At 40.8% G+C, this 21,307-nt stretch overlaps 1 protein-coding gene across 1 annotated transcript in view; it reads left to right on the top strand.

Moving 5' to 3' along the window:
* The window catches only part of LOC108876794 (RNA binding protein fox-1 homolog 3), a 266,422-nt gene that overhangs the window by 196,712 nt on the left and 48,403 nt on the right, over window positions 1-21,307 (top strand). The window contains exon 4 of the mRNA XM_018666526.2: window positions 16,768-16,914. Coding sequence (XP_018522042.1) covers window positions 16,768-16,914 — 147 coding nt within the window. The remainder of the gene's footprint in view (window positions 1-16,767; window positions 16,915-21,307) is intronic.

The following is a 21,307-nucleotide window of genomic DNA, read 5'->3' as shown; positions in this document are numbered from 1 at the left end:
CCCTACCCTCTGAAATTCCCTTCCACTACACATCAGGAGCTTGGACTTTTTCAAATCAGACCTTCAAATCACTAATGAAGACCCACCTGTTCAACCTGGCAACTACAACTTTATTTAATTTACTCATTTCTTTTTACAGTTTCTCTTTTCTTTTGTTATATTGTTCTTTGAGTGTCTTGAAAAGTGCTATAGAAATTTGATGTATTAGTAATATTAATATTAATAATGATAACAACATCAACAATAATAATGATGATAAAAGTTATTATTATTACTACATGAATGTTTTTTCTGAGATGAGAAGTGATTTTGAGCAGTTGGTGACAGGCCTGTGGTTAGGCTGATGATAAGTGGAGCCAGGTGTTCAAATAAGCAGGGCAGTCAGATGAGTGAGGACAGGGAGAAATGTCTTTACACATCTGGTGGGCAGCAAAAGCAAGGCGAGTCAAGGAAGGAATATGGCCAGGGAACAGTAATCTGTGGCTGGAGATAGGGGCCCAAGGAAACAGAGGTTCAGATTATGACTGTATCTCACCCTTGAGGGATGGATTCCAGACATCCCTATGCAAGGAAGAAGCAAGTCCAGCAGGAGGGGGTCTGGAGATTAAAAGAGCAGGGGCCCTATGGTGTATAATATGATGGCAGGATAAAGACAGATTAGGGTGGACAGCTAAGAGGCTGGATAGACAGGTGAAACAGGTCAGGAGAACACCCTGGAGGCCAGAAAGCCACAGAAAATGTTACTTCATCATTTTATCTTATTAGACATCTGTGAAACAGTTTGTCATAATTAGTAATATTAGTATTGAGTCATGGCCAAAAACATGTTTTGTGAGGTCACATTGACCTTGACCTTTGACCATCAAACTCTAACCAGGTCACCTTTGAGTCCAAGAGGAGATTTCCTTTAAGACAGATCACATTCACATGAATGGGACTAATCTTTGACCTTTTCACTTCACTTAATAATTTTACCCTGTCAGACATTTGTGTGATAATCAGCATATGAGTTATAGCACAAATGTGTACAATTTTCCCCCACAGTGTTCCTGAGATAAAATATAATATGAAATTGAAAAAATGTTAATGATTGATTGTATTTACAGACATTAATACATATTTTTATATACTTACGGCAATCAAAATTTTTATCATTCGTTTTTTCCAAAGAATAACACTGCTTTGAAAGGAAGTTACAATGATTAAATGGCTTCCCTTGATGATTTAAGGGGAACTTCAATAAAATTAAAGTCTGATCACATAAAAGTATACTAATCTATATAAAATATGAAGCATACTGATATACACAGTTACACACTTTGTCAGGAGGGAAATTCACACACCATGCAATACCATCAATGACCACTAGGGGCGCAGTCCCAAACACACCATGGCATGAAACCTCACGGTGGGGACCTTTTTTTTTTCAAGAAAACCGCACTAGGTATATCAGCAGGCTGTTTTCTATTGGTTGCAATGCTCATGCCTGTGGGGACCAAGATTTGGACCCCATGGGGAAAACTGAACCCCACGGGGTGAGTGGTATCTCAGTTTAAGGTCCCCACCGAAATAGAAAAACAAACACACACACACACAGTACACACAGGGAGTGCTATGAATGTTTACAGTATATTTAACTGCACCACCACTTGTCTCTAGTTGAGGAGCCTTCAAGCTGTCAGACCCAATAAGACTAGAGCATGCTAGAAGGTATGGGTGTGTTAGACAGTGATGACATAGTTGGGAAGTCCAGTGAGAGAAGACATGGTATAGTCAGAATAACTGGGAGTGTCACTGTGTAGAGTTTGTCACAGACTGTAACTGTCAAGAGATGTAGTTGCCGGAGGATAAAGGAATAAGACACCACACACATTCACTGTGGCCTAAAAGACATTTACTACATCTACTGTCAAAATACACAGTATGCAATATATCAGGTTGGTACTGTGTTGGGTTTTTGACATAAAAAATTAGTTTGCTTCTACATCCCAGCATCAGTGGCAGAGTGGCCAGTGGGTTAGCTGGGACTTTTCCTGGTAGGCTGCTGCACAAATTGGGCCAGTGGCTCAATGTGAAAAAATAAAACATCAGAGAGAGAGATGAGAGAGAGCAAGAGGGAGAGAGCTTGCTAGTGTAGTGATCATCCTACTCGAACAGGCTACATGGCCCACTGATGTTTTTTTGTCGCTGTCATCTCCTTCATGTTTGACTACCTCCAAAGTTAACTACATCTGGGTTGGTCCCACAGCCACACCAACCTGGAGGGTGAATCAGTGTAAATAACTTGAATGAAAGAGTCCAACCTGATCATATGAATGATCTACTGTGCTCTACTTGACAGCCATACAATAACACTCAGTAGTGCACCTCTAATTGATTTAGTGCTTGTTCCTTCTCCTTCCTGCTTTCCTTTTGAAATGAAAAATTGAAATGTTTATTTCACCCATTTACAATTGAAGTTGATGACCATTTTTTAAAAACACTTTACACAAAATTTTGTGTAAACATCTCTTTAAATCATCACCCGCAGACTGCTTAAATAAATCTGTTACCTTGACCCACATTGTGGGGCCAGCCAGGAAAGCCTGTTTCTTTTTTTGGTGCACCTTCTCTGCACTTTTAACTGTTGTTGTTGAGTACCTGAATCAGAATCAGAATCAGACTTTATTGCCAAGTAAGTTTGCACATACAAGGAATTTGTCTCGGTATATTGGTGCTAAAGGACAGTTACAGAAAAAGAAAAGAGCGAAGAGCAAGAACTATGCACCGAGGCAGCCATCCGCAGTGCCATCTTGCTCATAACGTGAGAACGTGAATATTATGTGGCGAAAACGTGATGTATTTTGTTATGGAAGAAGGTTGATTTTTCTGAGCTTTCACACTGGTAAATAAAGGCATTACAATCACACAGGCTGCCAGTGGCTTCCCTGGTTCAAAGTTCCTAGTAGTTGGTCTTCTGCCTCCTCAAAATGCAGTGGTTGCATCCCCAGCAGGACCTTAAACTGTCATCCTAAAAATATATCCATAATCAGCTCCTGTATATTTGTAGGCGAGTACTACATGAAAAACTAGTGTAGAGGAGAGATTTGTACTGGCATTATTTAGTTTGAGAAACTGTATGTGTATGTGTGTGTGTGTGTGTGTCTGTGTGTATATATATGAAGTGTGTGCGTCTACTTTGTGTACAGCAGTCTGTCTTTGTCCAGTCAGTCCTCTGTTACTTGCCTTGTTACTGCCCTAATAATGCATCAGAGGGTGTAGCAAGATAGTTTGTAATTGTGCATGTGCATTAGACAGAGGATTTGTAGGTAATCAACAAAACCAAAACCTGTAGGAGCAGTTTGCATTGACTTTCAAGACTTTTATTTTACTTCCATTACTGCAGGAAAGTTGCGAGTTAACCAATTCCCAATTCCTTGAAAAATCCATGAAAAAGGTCTGTTTTCTATGAAATTTACATATTTTTTCAGTTTTTGGAGACGTTAACCTTGGGTGCTCACCTTTGTACCATTTAAGGTAACTATGTCACACCTGTCAGTCCAACTGAACTATTATTGTAGTGTTAATAGCAACACATTACTAATATTATGACTGACTCACTGTTATTATGATGATGACAATAATAGTATATAACGAAGATAATAGTAAGTAATAATAATTATTATTGGTTGTTTTATTATTGTATTATCATTATTATTATTATTAGTCATAGTAGTAGTAGAAGTAGTAGTATCATTAGTATTAGTATTATGGGAGAGGCAGCATGCGGAGGGAAGGCTTGGTCATCTTATTCCTCCTTCCAACCAAGACCACAGCAGAATATGACTGCAAGCCCCTAATACAAAGATAAACAGCAATGGGTAGGTGCCCTTCTGCCAGGGTCTTGGGGCAAGCCAAAGCTGCGACAGCCAAAAAAAATTACAATAGACAATGTAACACTACTGGAAACATGGCAGCAAAAGAGCAGAAAAGCTCACCCTAATGATTAAAACAGGAAAAGATAGAAATTATCCTGCTGACCTGTCTTGGACATTCAGGTGACTTAGTGAACCCAAATGTGTAATAAGGATAAACTGGGAATGTCTGGCCTCAACCTACCTGTTAGGCTGAAGATGAGGGAGGACTTTTGGGCTTGGTTGTCTAAGGGTCTCCTGAAGCAGCAGACAGGTATGGGGAGGCCAAAAGGGCTGTAGCTTTGGCTGTGAAGAAAGACATTTAGGTTGGCCTCAAGGAAATTCTAGCAAACTTTGATGACTCAGGAGGGGAAAGCAAGGCTTGGCTCAAGCTATAGCCTGAGCTACACCTCTTCAGTGTCATGTGAAGGCCTGTGGAGTGTGGAGTGACAGACTGAGGTGATGGTTCCCATTTTCAAAAAGGGGAACTGGGGGGTGTGCTCCATCAGGGTATCACATCACTCAAGCTCAATGGGGATTCTATCCAGGCCGTGAAACAGTGGAGTGGCTCTTTACCCTTGCTGGGTTGCTGAGTATGAATGTGGGTGTACTGGGGCGAGCTTAAGTATCCCAGGATCTTATGAATGATAGATGGATGGATGGATGGATGGATAGATGAATTGATGGATGGATAGACTGACTTCTGACTTCCTAGGAAACTGTCTTGACTTCATGAGCCCAAAATAAAGCTCTAGAGCAGTATTGACTTCAAGCACAAGACTGGATGCATTGACCTTTACAATGTTCAACCTAAACCACCATCTCTAGCCTTGGAGGTGCAGCCACACCTATTTTAGTCTGAAAATAAATAAATATATAAATAAATAAAAGATTATGAGCTGTAAAGGGTGAGCAGCTTATCTATCAATTGATCTATCTATCTGTCTCATAAGAGTATGTGTGCACACATGCGTACATGATATGACAACATAAGGCACACTTGCCTGTCTCTCCATTTTTAACGATAGGACAGATATAGGAACTAAATCTAACAGAGAGAAAGCTGCTAAAACAGGACTACTAGGCCCATCTCCCATCATTCCAGACTAACCAACTATTAAGGGGCCCAAGGTGTGCCAAGAAAACATTCCCCATATCATTACACCACCATCATCAGTATGACCTGTTGATAAGGGTAGGCTGGGTCTATGGGTCCACTGTTGATGCCAAATTCTGACCCAACCATCTGTGTAACTCAGCAGCAATCCAGATTTAACAGACCTGGCTATGTTCTTCCAGTCTTCAGCTGTCCAGTTTTGGTCAGCCTGCGCTCACCACAGCCTCAGATATCTGTTCTCGGCTGACAGGACTGGAACCCAATGAGGTCCTCTGCTGTTGTAGCCCATTCACCTCAAGTGTCTAAAGATAAATTTTGTCCCTTGTCTCCTACCAGCAGTCAGTTGCTTCTTCAAACAAAATGATTTCCAGCCTTTTGGAAATTTGAAATTTGAAAAGCATCACCACCAGAATCCATCACCACCCAATGTTGGCCCATTATCACTGAATGCAGGTTTTTGCCTAATGTTTTTTTTTTTTCACTCAAGACCAAACATTGGACTTAGACATGGGAGAATACAGTTTGTTTCCTGTTTCAAAGCAACAGTTAACATTTCTTTCAAAAATGACAACAACCAATCAACTACGTGTTTCTAATAATGATGCTGAAAGTCCTCTAACCTTAACAAAGTGCTTATTTTAAACCACCACTTCCAACCACAGATGGAAAATCATCTTTGGCCTCACACCAGGCACAATGAAAACATGAAACATTAAAAATAGTTACATCTCAGCAATGGTAGAAAGTAATTAATGTTAAGTAACATTACATCAAGTCGTGTTGATTTTGTAGTATTTAGATATTTGTGTTTGTTTCATCTGTTTTTTATTGTTTACATTATATATTTTTGTTTTTTTATGTATTGTTTACTTTGAGTTCAGATAGGTATATATACAGTATTTACATTTATACTTTGCTCAAGTGCTGTGATTGTAATTTTGTGGTACTTTCATTTTATCTCAGTATTTCCATTCTAAGCTACTTTATGCTTCTACTTTACCACATTTCCATGGAAATATTGTACATTCTACTCTCACTACATTTATTTAACACATTTAGTAACTATTTACTTTTAAGATGACGATTTTACACATGGATTGCATAGCATGACCAAAACACTGTCAAATATAAAACCAGTGGCTTCTGACCTTTTTGTTTCTAATATCTCATGAAAATCAGTGTGTAGTTGGTGTCACATATCAGATATCTGAAAGTTGTATAGTAATTAGTAAATAGTAATTTTTCCCTCTAAAGTTTTGGTTTCAATTCAATAAATGTTCAAATGTTCCAATATCTCATCAAAAATCAGAGAATAGAGAAACAGTCCAAAAAGTGAAAACAGATTTGTGAATGAGAACTTTTTTTACTTCTGTCCTCCTCCACCTTCAGAAGTTACAACAGTGACATGCTGCTGACACATTAATGTTTCAGTATTAATGGTCTAACGATGTCATATATATTATCAGTCAGAGGGACCAAATCAGAACTTTTACTGTAGTATTTGACCATGGTAGCAGATAGTGCACCAGTCAGCCTGCGCCAAGCTGATGTGGGGACCTAATGTACCCTTCTATTGCTTGCCACATAGGTAGATTATGTGGGCATTTAAACTGAAGTTAATGCATCATTTTCAAAGTGGCGCTGGCAATGCTGTCTGCACAAAGAACATGGTGTGGAAGACATACCACTACAGCTGCAAGTCAATGAGTGCCCTCGGAGAGGAACTGGGTGTGCATATCCAAGTATTCAAGTGTCAGTGGTACATACTGGCTCCCACATATAAACCTTACTGAGACCTGGAGGGAAGGACTGGTACCTACAAGACCCAGGAAAGTTCACAGCCATCTACTACCATGTGGATCATTTGACTCCATAGGCAGCCAATGCAGATGTTGCTGGAAGAGTAAGGAAGGTCTGTATTTCCTTTAAAAATCCCATATTTATTCCCTTGGTCCATAGATGTTGCTGATATGTTGGTTATGTCCTGCAGATTAAGATGATGATGGAACCTTTGTAGCTTTCTGTCACCTCCTTGTTAACCTGTGTGATGCCATCAGTAAATTCAGCCTTCTCTTTCAGAGGAACAATGTGATCTTGCCTCAGGTAAGATTAAATAGACTAAATACACAACCTAGATGCTCTGTCATTTCTTTGCAAAGGTTATAGACAGGAAGACCTGAAAACAAATGTTTGCTAGCACAGTGGGGTTGATGTATATTTTTAAATGCTATGCTAGGTGAAGTTACCTTCTTTGTTAGCATACCTACAAATCTACAGTTCTGTCCGCAGTCACTGTAGTTCTGTAAAAACAATCAAAAACACTAACTTGTTAGTTCTTACTCTGTTACGTTGCAGATACTGTGATTGCATGCATATCTGTCTTTCCATTTATGATGTTTTATACAAAATTTGTTTTTCTCCAGCTATGAAAATAAGACAATGTCTCCCATACTGTATAGGACCAGGACCTACACCATCTTCATCACCCTGTGTCAAGCACTGGCTCAGTCCTTGTCTGAAAGGTGAGGTAAATAATTTTGATTAGATTTTTGGCTTTTGACTAGTTTTTCAAAAAAGGATTACATAGAAATAATTTTAGGTTTTCCATTTCTAAGAGTAATTTATGTATGGATGAGCTCAAGGCCTGTTGTCCCAAGATTACTTGGACCTCTTTCAGATGTGCCTGTGCCATCTGATGAAGAGTTTCTGAGGATGCAGGTCAGCAGAGGAGTAGGTGAGGTTTGGCTTGCGTTTTTCAATAAAAATGGCACAAATTGTTCTCGCCCCACATTATATTTTCATTCCTAATTTGTATGAATGGTTTTCATGATACATATTACATTAACCGTCATGTCACGATGTTCTCGGTTATCCAGTTACAACTGTATGAGAGTAATAGTAGGTCTGTTTAAAATTTTTTAAAGGGCACTCACAGGCAGCGGACCAAGGACTGACACCCCACACTGGATTTTGTGAGACTGAGCCCTGAGGATTGACCGGCCACATTGGGATTATGTAGGATTGAGAACTGACTCCTCATATTTGGATTATATGAGACTGCAAATTATAAAATTCTTTTTTTTTTTTTTTTTCTATTATTGTTATCATATTTATTGTACTGAAGTTTTGAATGCAATAAACAAAAAACACCATATCCATGCCATGTTCTGTAGAGTGGAGAAGTAAAAAATGTTAGAATTACCACCAAAGATTTGTCGTATCTGTTATGTTTTATGATTTCTTCAACAAACATAACTATACAATAAATGAAAATGCAGGTGTTGAGGGCTTGGCCGCATTACTTCTGCTCAATGTTGAGGGCATCTCCTTGCATCTGTGGCAGACACACCAGGTTGGTTCAGTAATTTCCTGAATTTTCACCTGAAAAGAGGAAATTGTAAAAATAACATCTTAGTGATCCAACCTTAAAATTTATCAACATTTAAAGTTGGAGTGGGCTCTGTGTAGCAGGTAGAGGATGGCATCCTCCACACCAACACCTTGCTGGCAGGCAAACTGCAGGCGGTCCTGGGCGTGTTGCACCTGGGGTCTGAGGAGGCTGAGGAAGAGATGCTCCAACATCTTCATGGATGTTGTGTCTGGGGTGAGGTGTGTGGAGGGAAGAAGGAGAGATGGTTGCGGTGAGGGTGGGGGGTGGGGGGGACAAGAGCTGGTTGAACCTGTTGAATAAGTTGTTCAGTTCGTTCGCCCTCTCCATTGTCCCCCCTACAGCTCTGGTCTTTGTGTTGTGACCTGTGATGGTCTTCACACCTTGCCAGACCTCCATCATGTTGTTCTCCCTCAGCTTCTGCTCCACCTTTCTCCTGTAGCTGTCCTTAGCTTCCCTCACACAGTGTTTCACCTCCTGCTGTGCTGCCTTCATGGCCTCCCTGTCTCTGCTCCTGAAGGCAGCCTTCTTCTTGTTGAGGACAGCCTTGACCTCCCTCGTTACCCATGGCTTGTTATTAGGGTAACAGCGGACCGTCTTGACAGGGGAGACCACATCTGCGCAGAAGTTCAGGTACTCTGTCAGACAGTGTGTCATCCCCTCTATGTCCTCAACATGCGGGTTGATCAGCACATCCCAGACTGTGGTGTTATAACAGTCTCTCAAGGCACTTTCCATCTCAAAGGACCACCTCCTGATGGATCGAGTTGTCAAGGGGAGTTGGACAAGGGGGTGTACAGTGGCTGTAGATGAACCAGATTGTGATCAGACTTCCCTAGTGGGGGGAGGGGAGTTGCTCTGTATGCATCCCTTACATTAACATACAAAAGATCGATTGTCCTGTTGTTTCTAGTAGGACAGTCTACAACCTGATTAAAAACAGCCAAGGTGGAGTCCAAAGTTGCATGGTTAAAGTCCCCAGAAATGATCATAAGTGCCTCAGGGTGCTGTGTCTTGCAGCCTTGCTGTGAGTGGATCTTCTCACAGGCAGTGGCTGCGTCCGCTCTTTGGAGGGATGTAAACACAGACAGTGATCACATGACTGAACTCCCTCGGCAGATACCACAGGCTAACAGCTAGCAGCTGGTCATGGCAACACAAGACTGTCTTCACGGAGATATGTCCTGGTTTACACCAGCGGTTGTTGACATACATGATGAGTAACCCACCTTTGCTTTTTCTGCTTGCTTTAGTGTCTCTGTCGGCTCTCACAGCAGTGAATCCCAGCAGGTCCATGTTAGCATCCGGTACGAGGTGGTTTAGCCATATCTCCATAAAGATGAACAAGCTGCTCTCATGGTAGATCCACTGGTTGTTCAGTGCGGCTAGCTCATCGATCTTGTTCAGCAGCAAGTTCACATTCCCCATGATTATGGAGGGAATCGATGGTTTGTAGCACCTCCGATTCTCCACTAGCTCAGCCTTTAGCTTGGCCCCGGCCTTGCAGCCCCTGGGTCTCCTCCTCAGCTCCGCCGGGATGGGGTGTCGTATCCCGGCTCGGCTTTTTGTGCACAGAGCCAGCAGTTCTTCTCGTGAGTAAGTGAGGAAACTGGCTCTTGGTTGCATATTAAAGTTAAAGATATCCATAGGATATATATAAAGCACACAATCTATTTGCAAGAAGAGTAAAAAGAGTTTTTAAAAAAAAGTAAAGGGAAAGAGGTTAAAATGTTAAAAGCTAAAAAACTGGAGAGCTACTGGAGAGGCAGCTGTCTCCCACAGCGCCAGATGTTGCTAAACATGGGTTTAAGCACTAGCTTCAGCACATATTGTGAGAGCTCACTGGCACTCTTTCTACAGTACCATCATATGTTATCTGTGTTTTTATAACATAAGAAGCTGTTTCCCCATTGTCACTAACTTATCCTCTGGCTGTGGACACTCTGAATTCAGTTGTTAGCATCAATTTCCATGGCAATGAGTGCTTGTGAATTTCTGAAGGAGTACTGAAGGGCTCTCTAGGATGCCTTACTCTGCCTTCAACTACCTAACAAAAAGTGCAAAAAATTCTGAATCACTTCTTTTCTTTGTTGTGAGTCTTGCAATTGTTAGCTAAACTGCCAGATCAGGGCTTAGCTGCCATATTGCTGCTTAGAGCTTCAATAAGTGCATCTCCTGTCAAGCTTGGTAGAGTGGTTTTCAATCTTTTGTTTTAGTTAAAGTAGTTGTTTTTTGTCACAAGTCACTGCTTTGTACATAGCTGTGTTCTGCTCAAATGTACAGCTTCAATTACCATAGATTTTAGATGGCAAATGCTACAGGGTAAGTGGGTTTTGGCAGCCTTCAGCTTCTCTGACTTCCTGAACTCAGTGCAATGAATAGTTAATTTATTTCAGAGTTGCCTTGCGAGCCGGACGTCTGACGCTGTGACACTGTGACTCTACCTGTACTGTATGCCATGATTTTGTGAGACTGTCACTCACTCGCTGCCCTTCTTGCTCTCTTCACTTTCTGTCCTGAAGTCTTCTGTTACACATTATCTGCTGCTGCTTTGTACTATTCTATCTTGCTTTTTTACTACCTGTTTTTTGATATTTTCTTTGACTCTAGACTGTTCGTTCTTAGTTTAGTTTAGCTTAGCCGTTTGTAGCCTCATTAGCTTACCTTAACCCTCGTGTTGTCCTCTTGGTCAAAGTGACCCGGTGGCCGACAATGTGCCTTCATGTGTGTGTGTGTGAGAATGCGTGAGTGTGTGTGTGTGTAGTAGGATTTGTTGTTGTGCATGACATTCGTGATTCTGAAGCGGTTTTCTTTTGTTTTTGAATAATAGTAAGAAGAAAAAAGTATACGGGATACAAAGGGCAATGGAAGGGTTAAATTGTACCCTCACCTTCTCATTCCAACAGCTAACCTAGCTTAAACTAACTACTACTGGCTTGTGTTAGCTGTTCTGCTCTTGAAGACAGGGTGTCTCTGCTAGAGAGACGTGTCCTGTCAACTAGAGCAGCTCCTTTCTCCTAGCATTACCTTAGATATGACGGGCACTCTAGATAGCTTGACAGCGAGCCTGTTAGGGCTAGCTTAGCCTTGTTGGCAGTGTGTGCGGAGTTTGTCCCTGTCAGTTGGCGGGGAGGGGCACGTAAGAGCAAGCAACCGGTTGTGTAGCCTGGCCTGCAGTCGCCTCTCCCGACTGCAAACTGGTTTTCAACTCTTGCTAGCCCCGTTGGTAGTCCTGTTCGCCCGCGTCTCCTCCACTCTCGCTGACAGGGCTAAACAATGTACTCTAGTCATAGGGGACTCCATCACTCACAATGTCAGGTTAGCTTCGCCAGCCAATGTTTACTGCCTACCTGGGGCCAGAGCTTCCGACATAAAGGATAATCTTAGGGGCTGGCATCACACAGGGAGAAACAGGGGGCTCAGGCACCTTCCACACCTAGCTGTAGCAACATTGTCATTCATGTTGGCACCAATAACATTAGAATGAAGCAGTCTGAGGTCACCAAAGCTAGTTTAGCTAGGACGTTTGAGTTTGCCAGAAAGATGTGTTGGCATCGATTAGTCTCTGGTCCTCTACCCATGCGGGGTAATGATGAGGTGTACAGCAGATTAACGTCTCTGAACTGCTGGCTCGCTCATCACTGTAGTGAGCAGGGATATAGTTTTGTGTATAACTGGCCTTCTTTCTGGGGCCGCCCTGACCTGCTGAAGGCAGATGGCCTGCATCCTACTGGAGGAGGTGCTGCTATTTTATCTAGAAATATAGACAGGTGTTTACGTTGGGTTTGACAGTAGGGCCCTAGTGATCGGCAGGTCGCAGGTGATTAGAGAACCTGCTAGGTCTTTAGGTGGCGCGGTTTTGGAGTCCACTAGCTTAGATGATAAACCAGGGAAATTTGCAGACTTTAGATGCTTGACTGATAGCCTGATCTACTGCATTGAGACTGTCTCCATTCCCTGCCATCCTATTCACAAGTTTCCTAAGTTTCTTAACCACCATGTACAAATCACCACTCCTGCCACTGGTGACAGTGCTATGTCCCATAAAGTACTGAATAAAAGGCCACTACAATTTCCTAATAGAAACACTAGATGCCTCATTCCTATTAATACTTCATCTATAAGTCACGCCAGCCTGCTACTGGCAGCTCCAGGCTCAATATGATCCTCAAATTTGGCTTTATAAATATTAGATGGCTTTCTACTAAGACATTACTGATATGACTTGATTCTTGAACATAATCTGGATATGATAGGTCTATGTGAAACATGGCTTAAACCAGATATGTTCCTGCCATTAAATGAAGCTTCCCCACCTAAGTATACCAATGCACATGTTGCTCGGGCTACGAAAAAAGGTGGGGGCGTCGCCTTAATTTATAAGTCTTTCTTTGGTCTAACCTCAGCACTTAATGTCACTTCTAACTCTTTTGAGGCTGTAGTATTGCCAGTAGCTTCAGATCTCCATCACCAGGGAAATAGATTGCAACCACTCCACCTTGTAGTACTTTACAGACCACCTGGCCCCTACTCACAGATGAATTTGGAAATTTTTTGTCATGTCTTGTCATATATAGTGATGACATTCTAATTATGGGTGACTTTAACATTCACCTAAATAAGGCATCTGACCCTCTAAATAAAGCCTTTCTGGCACTTATTGATACTTTTGGGTTCACACAGTCTGTACATGAACCTACTCACTGTGGTGGTAACACTCTAGACCTGATTTTTTTCCCATGGGATAGAGGTGTCTAATCTATTTCTCCTGTCACATCTGTTATCTCCGACCATTTTCTTATCAAATTTGATGCAACTTTAGTCTGTTTCAAATGTAACTTCCACCAGACAACTTTAACTGTTCTTGGTGAGCAACTACCAGAGCTCCTGGCCCCTTTTACTGCAGCAATAGGTTCTGTTGAAAACTGTACCAGGGATTTAAATACAACCCTGTCTAGTGTCCTCAATTCAGTTGCACCTCTCACCACTAAAGTTAGACAGTCAAAGAGGTCTACGCCCTGGTTCACAGATGACACAATGTGCTCTACTTGCACTATAATTTGCGCTCTAATTTCCTGCTCTAATTTTTTGCGCTCTAATTTCCGGCAGGAAAAAGGGCGTAAGTCAAAATCTGAAGCTCTGTATCTCCAGTGGCACCAGGGTGTTCTGGAATACAAGCGTGCACTATCTACTGCCAGAGCAGCATATTTTTCAAACTTAATCAATAGCAATAAACATAATGCTAGATTTCATTTTGACACTGTAGCTAAACTCACTGAAAAGCAGCAGGCTCCTAGCTGCTCACCCTTTACTGCTTGTGAGTTTCAGAATTTTTTCTGCAGTAAAATTGATGAGATTAGATTAAAAATCAGTTTATTTTCTGCTGCAGAACCAGCTGAGCATCATACTGAGTCTCAGAGAGTTTCTGCTCTGATGAATTTTGACACTGTATGTCTTGATTCATTATCTAAGGTGGTACTAGTTTCTAAACCCACCACTTGCCTTCTTGACCCTTTACCAGGTAAACTCTCCAAAGATCTCTGGCCAGTCTTGGGCCCTACAGTGCTGAATATTGTGAATCTATTATTGACGACTGGCACTGTTCCTTCTTGCTTCAAAACAGCTGTGGTTAAACCTTTACTTAAGAAACCATACCTTGATCCTGGGTCTTTGAGTAACTATTGGCCTGTTTCAAATCTTCTGTTCTTCTCTAAAATACTAGAAAATGTTGTGTCTCAGCAGCTTTTAGCTCACTTAGCTGATAATAATCTTTTCTCTTTATATTTCTCCTCTTGGCCAAATTATTCAGAGTCATGGAATTAATTTTCACTGTTATGCTGATGATACCCAGCTGTATGTGCCTATAAAGGCTGACAATGCCGCTCAAATTAGGGAACTAGAGATCTGCTGGTCTTCTGTTAAAAGCTGGATGTCTCGAAACTTCCTGCTTCTTAACTCAGGCAAAACTGAAATGCTGGTTATTGGCTCGGCGCGATATAGACACCAGTTTGATCAAGTAACTATATCCCTTGACAACTGCATGATTTCTCAATGTACAACAGCCAAAAATATGGGTGTCACACTTGATCCTGCTCTTTCCTTTGATCAGTACATTAGACATTACAAAGACTGCCTTTTTTCACCTATACAATATAGCTAGGATTCGGTCTTTCCATAGCAGACGCTGAAATTCTAGTTCATGCCTTTGTTTCCGCTACACTAGATTATTGTAATGTTTTGCTTTGTGGATTACTGCATGCTAGCACTAAAAGTCTGCAAATGGTTCAGAATGCTGCAGCTAGAATGCTAACCAAATCGAGAAGGTTTGGCCACATTACACCAATTTTAGCCTCCCTTCATTGGCTCCCTAATCATGTTAGATTAGACTTTAAAGTTCTCCTAATGACTTATAAAATTCTAAATAGGCTTGCCCCCTCATACCTGTCTGAGCTTCCTAACCCTTATATTCCCTCCTGTGCTCTGCTTTCTCAGAGTGCAGGGCTGCTATCTGTCCCCAGAGTTAAAAGAAGTCAGCAGGCTGCAGGGCCTTCTCCTATCAGGCCCCCTTCCTCTGGAACAACCTCCTAAGTTAAGAGAACAAGTCGATATAAAACCTGACTAAATGATGCTAATGTTATGAAGGTCGCTCGGCAGCATTGTCTTTTCTTGTTTGCTGTTGCCAGTACATCTAAACAGTTTGATTAAGTAAATGAAAGATTCAGTCAGGTGGTCAGCCATTTTCTTTCCCAGCCTCATGGATGCCGAACAGTATAAACCAATACTGTATCTGCAGTGTACGCTTTGGCAAGATCTGTAATAAACCTAGCAAACAATAATTTACAGTGAACATCCCCGAAAGCAGTGAAGTTTGGAGCCTGCTGTTTTACCTAATCAAAGTGATGGGTTCTAACCAACCAAAACTAATTGAGTTTTGTTCGGTCTAATGGCTCTGATTCAGCTATTCTGTTAGGATCTTCCTCCAGCTGAACATGTCCAAAACACAGTGAAGTATCCTAATCAGATGCACAAATTATCTCACCTGTTTCCCTGCAAGAGTAGCCTAGCAGTTCCACTCTGAGCTCCTCACCCTGTCTGGTAGGCTGTGATGGAAAACCCATCTGAGCTGCTTGAGTCAGCAATCTCATTGTTTGTGTCAAAAGTTCTTGTTCATAGGATAAGGTTGGAATTAATATTGTAAGGTCTTGACCTTACGCTGTAAAGTACCTGGTGCTATATCAATTAAATTTAAATTGAACTGAATGTAAAAATCGTTGGACTCAGCTCTCTGTTGTATGTAATGTAATTAGATGAATACAAAGTTCTACTATTCTGTATCTATCTAGATAAGTATTTTTATTCAGAACAGAATAAGAATGTAAGGTGGAAAAAATATTTCCATACGGCTTCAGGCCAGAGATAACTCTGTGTTACAGATAATTCAATACTGTCTGTACCAGGAGTGTCAGATCACACAACCATGTTGCAATACTGTACATTTGGAACACAAATATTGAAGGTACAGTAAAAAGTATCAAATTGTATTAAACGTAATAACTTTGTCATCCTGGGATACTATTCTAGTGACATACACCATCAGGGACATACTCTAAGAGTCAAAACTTGGTCATAGTCAGTGTATGGTTATGGTTTGACAAATGATACACTTGGTCAACATTCTCGGAAAATTGTGATTTTAATTAACTGTAAATAAACATAATGTGTCTGAAGTCACTGTTCATTTTTTCTGCAACAAACCAGAGCACACTGACCCCCCAACAAGCTTACTTTCCTCTTATCTGCGTACATGGCAAACTACTTTCTGCACTGGCAATGAACATAAAACATCAGGTTTTGGAAATGTCCAAACTGAACTTACCTCTGCATCGATTTCTTTATATCTAGTCATGAGGTTAACAAGTGTGATGCCAAAAAGGAGAAACCTAGTCAATCAGAGGGATAAAAAATGAAGCATTAAATAAGAGCAAAATGGTTGACAATCTTTTATGGAAAACATCCAGTAGATCCTCCAAGTGTTTTCATTAGTCTTCTAAGACAGCTTTTTAAATCTCCCAGGTCACATATTAATGTCATGGGAACAAAGAGAGAGAAGATATATCAGTAAAATTTAAAGAACACATACACACAAACTCTTTTCCCCTTTCTAAAAAATATACCATGTTGTTCTGTCAGTCCCCCGGTATCCTATTACTCTACAGATATTTTTTATATGTCACTCCAGCACTGTTAGTTTTCAATGTGAGACATCAACCTGAACAACCTTGCTCTCTCCTGAGTCGTTTTCACTGCTCTCAGGGTATTTTTTTGCACAACAGGAGCTAATCTGTGACATGCTGTGTGTTTCCCTGCAGCAGGCAGAGGAGGCTGTACAGACGGAGGGGTCCCAGCAGCTCCACCTGCAGCCCAATGATTCATCTGGGAAGCAGCAGCCTAAGAGGTTACACGTCTCCAACATCCCTTTCCGTTTCAGAGATCCTGACCTACGGCAAATGTTTGGGGTGAGATGACAAGTGTACCACACACAAACATATACTTGAATTACTTTTGCAGATTTTACATAGACTTGCATTCATTTCCTGGAGACTTGCCCTAACCATAACCACTACTTGCCTAACCCTAACATTAATGGTTCTGTATGGAAAAATCCAAAACCCCCGGTTAAGTGAACTGCAGCCACCAACCTGTTGCTCACACTTGCATGTGTACTCACACTCCATAAGTAAGTGGGCACAAGTGTCCATAAAGTTCTTGCCGACCCTGTCAGTCTCTTTACCAGCCCTTACTGTGTGCTTGCTGGGGGTCCACATGTCACTGTCCAACCATAGCAATGACATCTCCAAATAAGCAAGAAATGGTTAGCCAGGTAGCTTTAACTTAGCTACGCTGCAGGGATCCAGCAAAGTCTGTAATTTTCAAACGACAAGCTTGTATATTTACCAGCCAGATCAGCCCAAGGAGTTTGGATGAATTAGCAGACATCATCCACTCAATACAGTACTTTGCTACCGATTTGTCCACATTTGCAGTCAAGCTAACATTAGAAAGCATTAGCCAACAAAAACCATATTATCACAATAAATTTAATAGGCTTTGCAGTAATGTTAGCTCCCCTGTCCAATAGGAAGAGAGCCAGCTGGTTTTGATCCCTAAAGCCAAATGAATGCCCTTCTGATGTAGACCCCAGTTTTCCCCAATTGTGCTCCAAGTCACATTTAGCCAAACGGGCTATGTGAGATAAAGTTTTCTGTTTTTTGTTCTTGCGTGGAGTTTGTGTCAGAGCATTTCTTGTACTGGAGTCATTTTGTAGTGGGTGGCAGACTCTATTCTGAAGCTAATGATAGTACATATAGAAGAAAGACTTTCAGTGTGGCAAGGCACTCAGGAGTAAGCATCCTGAAAACTCAACCCAAGTTCCTTCAATAGAAATCAGTCTGCACAGTGTTATAGGCAACAGAGAAAGTTAAGGAATGGCTTGTTGTTACAATCTTTCCACACATTGTCAATAAAAAATTATTACAATTATTATATGTAAATTGCTTCAGATTCTTCCATACAGTACCTTTAACTCAACCAATTGCACAAGCTGTCCCCAGGTAAGTGGTCTTTTGTCAAAAGTAACTTAAGTCAGCCCTTTAACACTCTTAAAACATAAATTGTAACCAGACCAGTCTCTATCACACCATGGTGGTGATTACAGCAACATGTCTATCTATTTGATGATTAAAAATGTGAGCTTGAGAGTTCAACATACCAAGGATATCTTTTCATTAATTAAAACCAAAATCATCGGAACCATGAATGAAGTACTTAATATGATATAAGAAACACTGATACCTGCAAATACATTTGTTTATAGCAATGTCCAAATAGCCATATTCAGTGGGGTGAATGTAAACAATATGATCACATGACTAGAACAGAAAAGAAACACTATAAATAATTTTCAATTATTAAAAGTGCTGATATACAGATACAGTATATTTTGCTCTTGTGTCTTAACAAACTGTTATGAACATGTGATGCAGATGAAAAGAAATGTTAAAGTAATGTCAGACAGTTTCTGCTGCCAAAGCAGAGAGAAGTAGTTAAAGTCTGATAAGGTCTGTTTGACTGAAATGTCTTTTTATAATCATGGGAAATATTTAATAGTGTTGTGGATCATTTTTCTAGTAAGAGACATTAAAGGGTTTAGCGTTTGTTTCCAATTATCATCACAGAATCATCCCATGTTATTCTGAGCTACAGCGATGAAATAACAGCTAAAGCATCAACATTGTCAGGAATAGTTATTATGTAATTATTTAGTGTGGCAAATGCTCCCTCCATTTGTTAGAAGCTCTGTCTTAAAACCACTGGACACATGGAAAGACACAAACAGCAAAATGATTCCACTGATCTATAAAAATATCTGTTGCTCTTTACTATTTGTCACTTTATTGTAAACTCCTTTGTCCTGTTGAGATCCTGCTGGAATGAATCATGGTTATCAAAAGGAAGAGGGCAAGTGGATATCGTAGTAGACTAGACTTGACAATGTTTCACCTCTCGTCTAAGAGGCTTCAGTTTTGATTGACAGATGGGGAGTCCCAGGTATTTAACCTCTGTAGGGGTGTTATCAAGGCTATTAATGTCACTATTCTGTCACTGTTCCTTAGTGCTCCTGGCTGTTGTAACAACAACTTTTCATCCCTTTTTCAGAGATTTATTAACCATTCACACTTTGTAACAAGCTGATAAATAAATAAATAAATACTTAAGTAGTTTTTGCCATGTCACTTATAATTATATATACAATATTATATATAAATATATATACAAAAATTACATATAATTTAGCAGCACCTGCAAGGTATGCATATTGTCATGGTAACTCACTGCAGTCCCTAATAAAAGCCGTCACACAGTGTCTCAGCTTCCTGCCTTTTAAACACTCCCCGGGAGTCGGAGGAAAAAGAGGCACTAGCATTGTAGCCCACACACTGTGTCAGAGTAGGAAAAAGTTCGAGGCAGCTCAAACAACTAGTCTCTGTGCAAGCCAAAAAACCTAAATCACAAGTTACAACTGTATATGTTACAATATAGAAAATACACTAGGGCAAGTCAGATTAAGCATATCACAACCTCCAAAAAAATAATAAGAACAAGTCCACTTTGTCTTCTGATTTGACCCACATTTACATCACTAATGCTTGTACTGAGATATTACTTTGCTTAAGTCAGTTGTCTTTGTGATGTTGCAGCTCTGTGGTTGAACAGCAGTGAATATCACAATTGTACACCCTTTATAGTTCCCTCCCTGTCTGCTCTTTTTATGACATCAAGTGAAAAGGTTATTTGGCATTAACTATAGATGTAGTGCCTCTGAAAATCAGGATTCCATATAAACACAACATTTCATAGTATTCTCAGTGGGATGTCCTCCTGGTGATGTGGGACAGAGAACTTGAGTGTTTACTTCTGATAAATTACCTGCATTGACTCACTGACACATTACTGGGTATAGATTTACAAACACAAATCCAGCGCTAACATTTAATATAACAGAAGGCTGGAGATTTACTCCCCTCTCACACTACCACCCATGTGCCCATTCCTCTAATCGAGTAGAACATCTGCTTCTGCAGGTGAAGGAGAGCTGACCCACTCTCCTTCTCCAGCCTCAGAGCTCTTGAGAAGAGGAGGGGATGGAGAGGCCAGTGGAGACTCAATTAATGGGAGTCCCAAGGGCCAAGGTTAAAAGGAAGTTTATCCCCATTATGTGTGTATAGGGTGACAGTTCCAGTTATGGGTGTAAAGTGTGTGTGTGTGTGTGTTTGGGTTTGTGTATGTGTTCAAGTGTCTTTATTCCTGAAAAGGAGAGGGACTCTTTCTCCCAAGTCTCCAGTCACTTAGGAAGGTCCTCAAGGCACTAAGAACTGTACCACAATTAACCAGTGACATCACTAGGCAGACGTGAAGTAGGGACTGTGAGAAAGAAAGAAGCAGTGGGACAGTGAGCCAGAAGAGGGGAATTAGAGACAGATGATCTGGTAGCTCTCACTATAGTCAGCAATGCTCAGAGGTCGTTCAGCCTTGTTAAGAGCAGGATCACAAAGATTGAAGATCCAAATCACTGGGCCTCAGCAGAACGTGGAGCTAGAAAACCATTTTCATCAAATGCACTTTTCATTTTAAAATAAGCTTCATTGAAAAATAAAACTTGAATATGAATACATGATATTCGTAGATTTCATAACAAAGAATACAAGTAACATAAAATTCAAGTTTAAGGAATAATTTGAGTTAATGACAACTTAGGCCACTTTACTACTTTTGACTATCATTCCTATCTGTAGAGACATCTTAAGATGAGGGACTGAGGAAAAACATTTCTTTCCCCATTTCCTCTTTTCATTTATAAATACTACAAACTATCAATTTCTCAGGACTACTAGGAAAAGTTTTAAATGTAATTCGACTTCACCATCACTCCCCAAACTGTTTTTTTGTCATTTCAACAGAGAAGTTTAGTAGTTTTGATCCATTGTGTTTGGTGGCTGTCTGTTAGCAGAGGATGTAAAAGGCTGTCAGGACTCTCTCTCACACACACACACACACACACACAGGCACATGCAGTGTACACTCTTACGTACAGCACCTTCTCTTTTCTCTCGGTTAATGGTCCAGCTTTAAGGATTAATGGTTGTGGGCAGGGCAGTAGTGTTGCAGTTGAGATTCCATCTTGGCTCTGCCCTCACCAAAATGGGCTCCGGTGTCATTCTCTTCCATTCACTTAAAATGAGGCTTGTGAGCAACTGGCCCAATCTCCCAATACAGTTCTGCTAGACTACCACCACAATGCAAACAAAGGCAATAGCAGGGGCATTACAGCAAATGGAATTCTGTGTCATT

This window comes from Lates calcarifer, unplaced genomic scaffold (genome assembly GCF_001640805.2).
Source record: "Lates calcarifer isolate ASB-BC8 unplaced genomic scaffold, TLL_Latcal_v3 _unitig_5784_quiver_486, whole genome shotgun sequence".
Lineage (NCBI taxonomy): Eukaryota > Metazoa > Chordata > Actinopteri > Centropomidae > Lates > Lates calcarifer.
The sequence above is the reverse complement of the archived record's forward strand: the minus strand, read 5'-3'. Positions and strand labels throughout refer to the sequence as shown.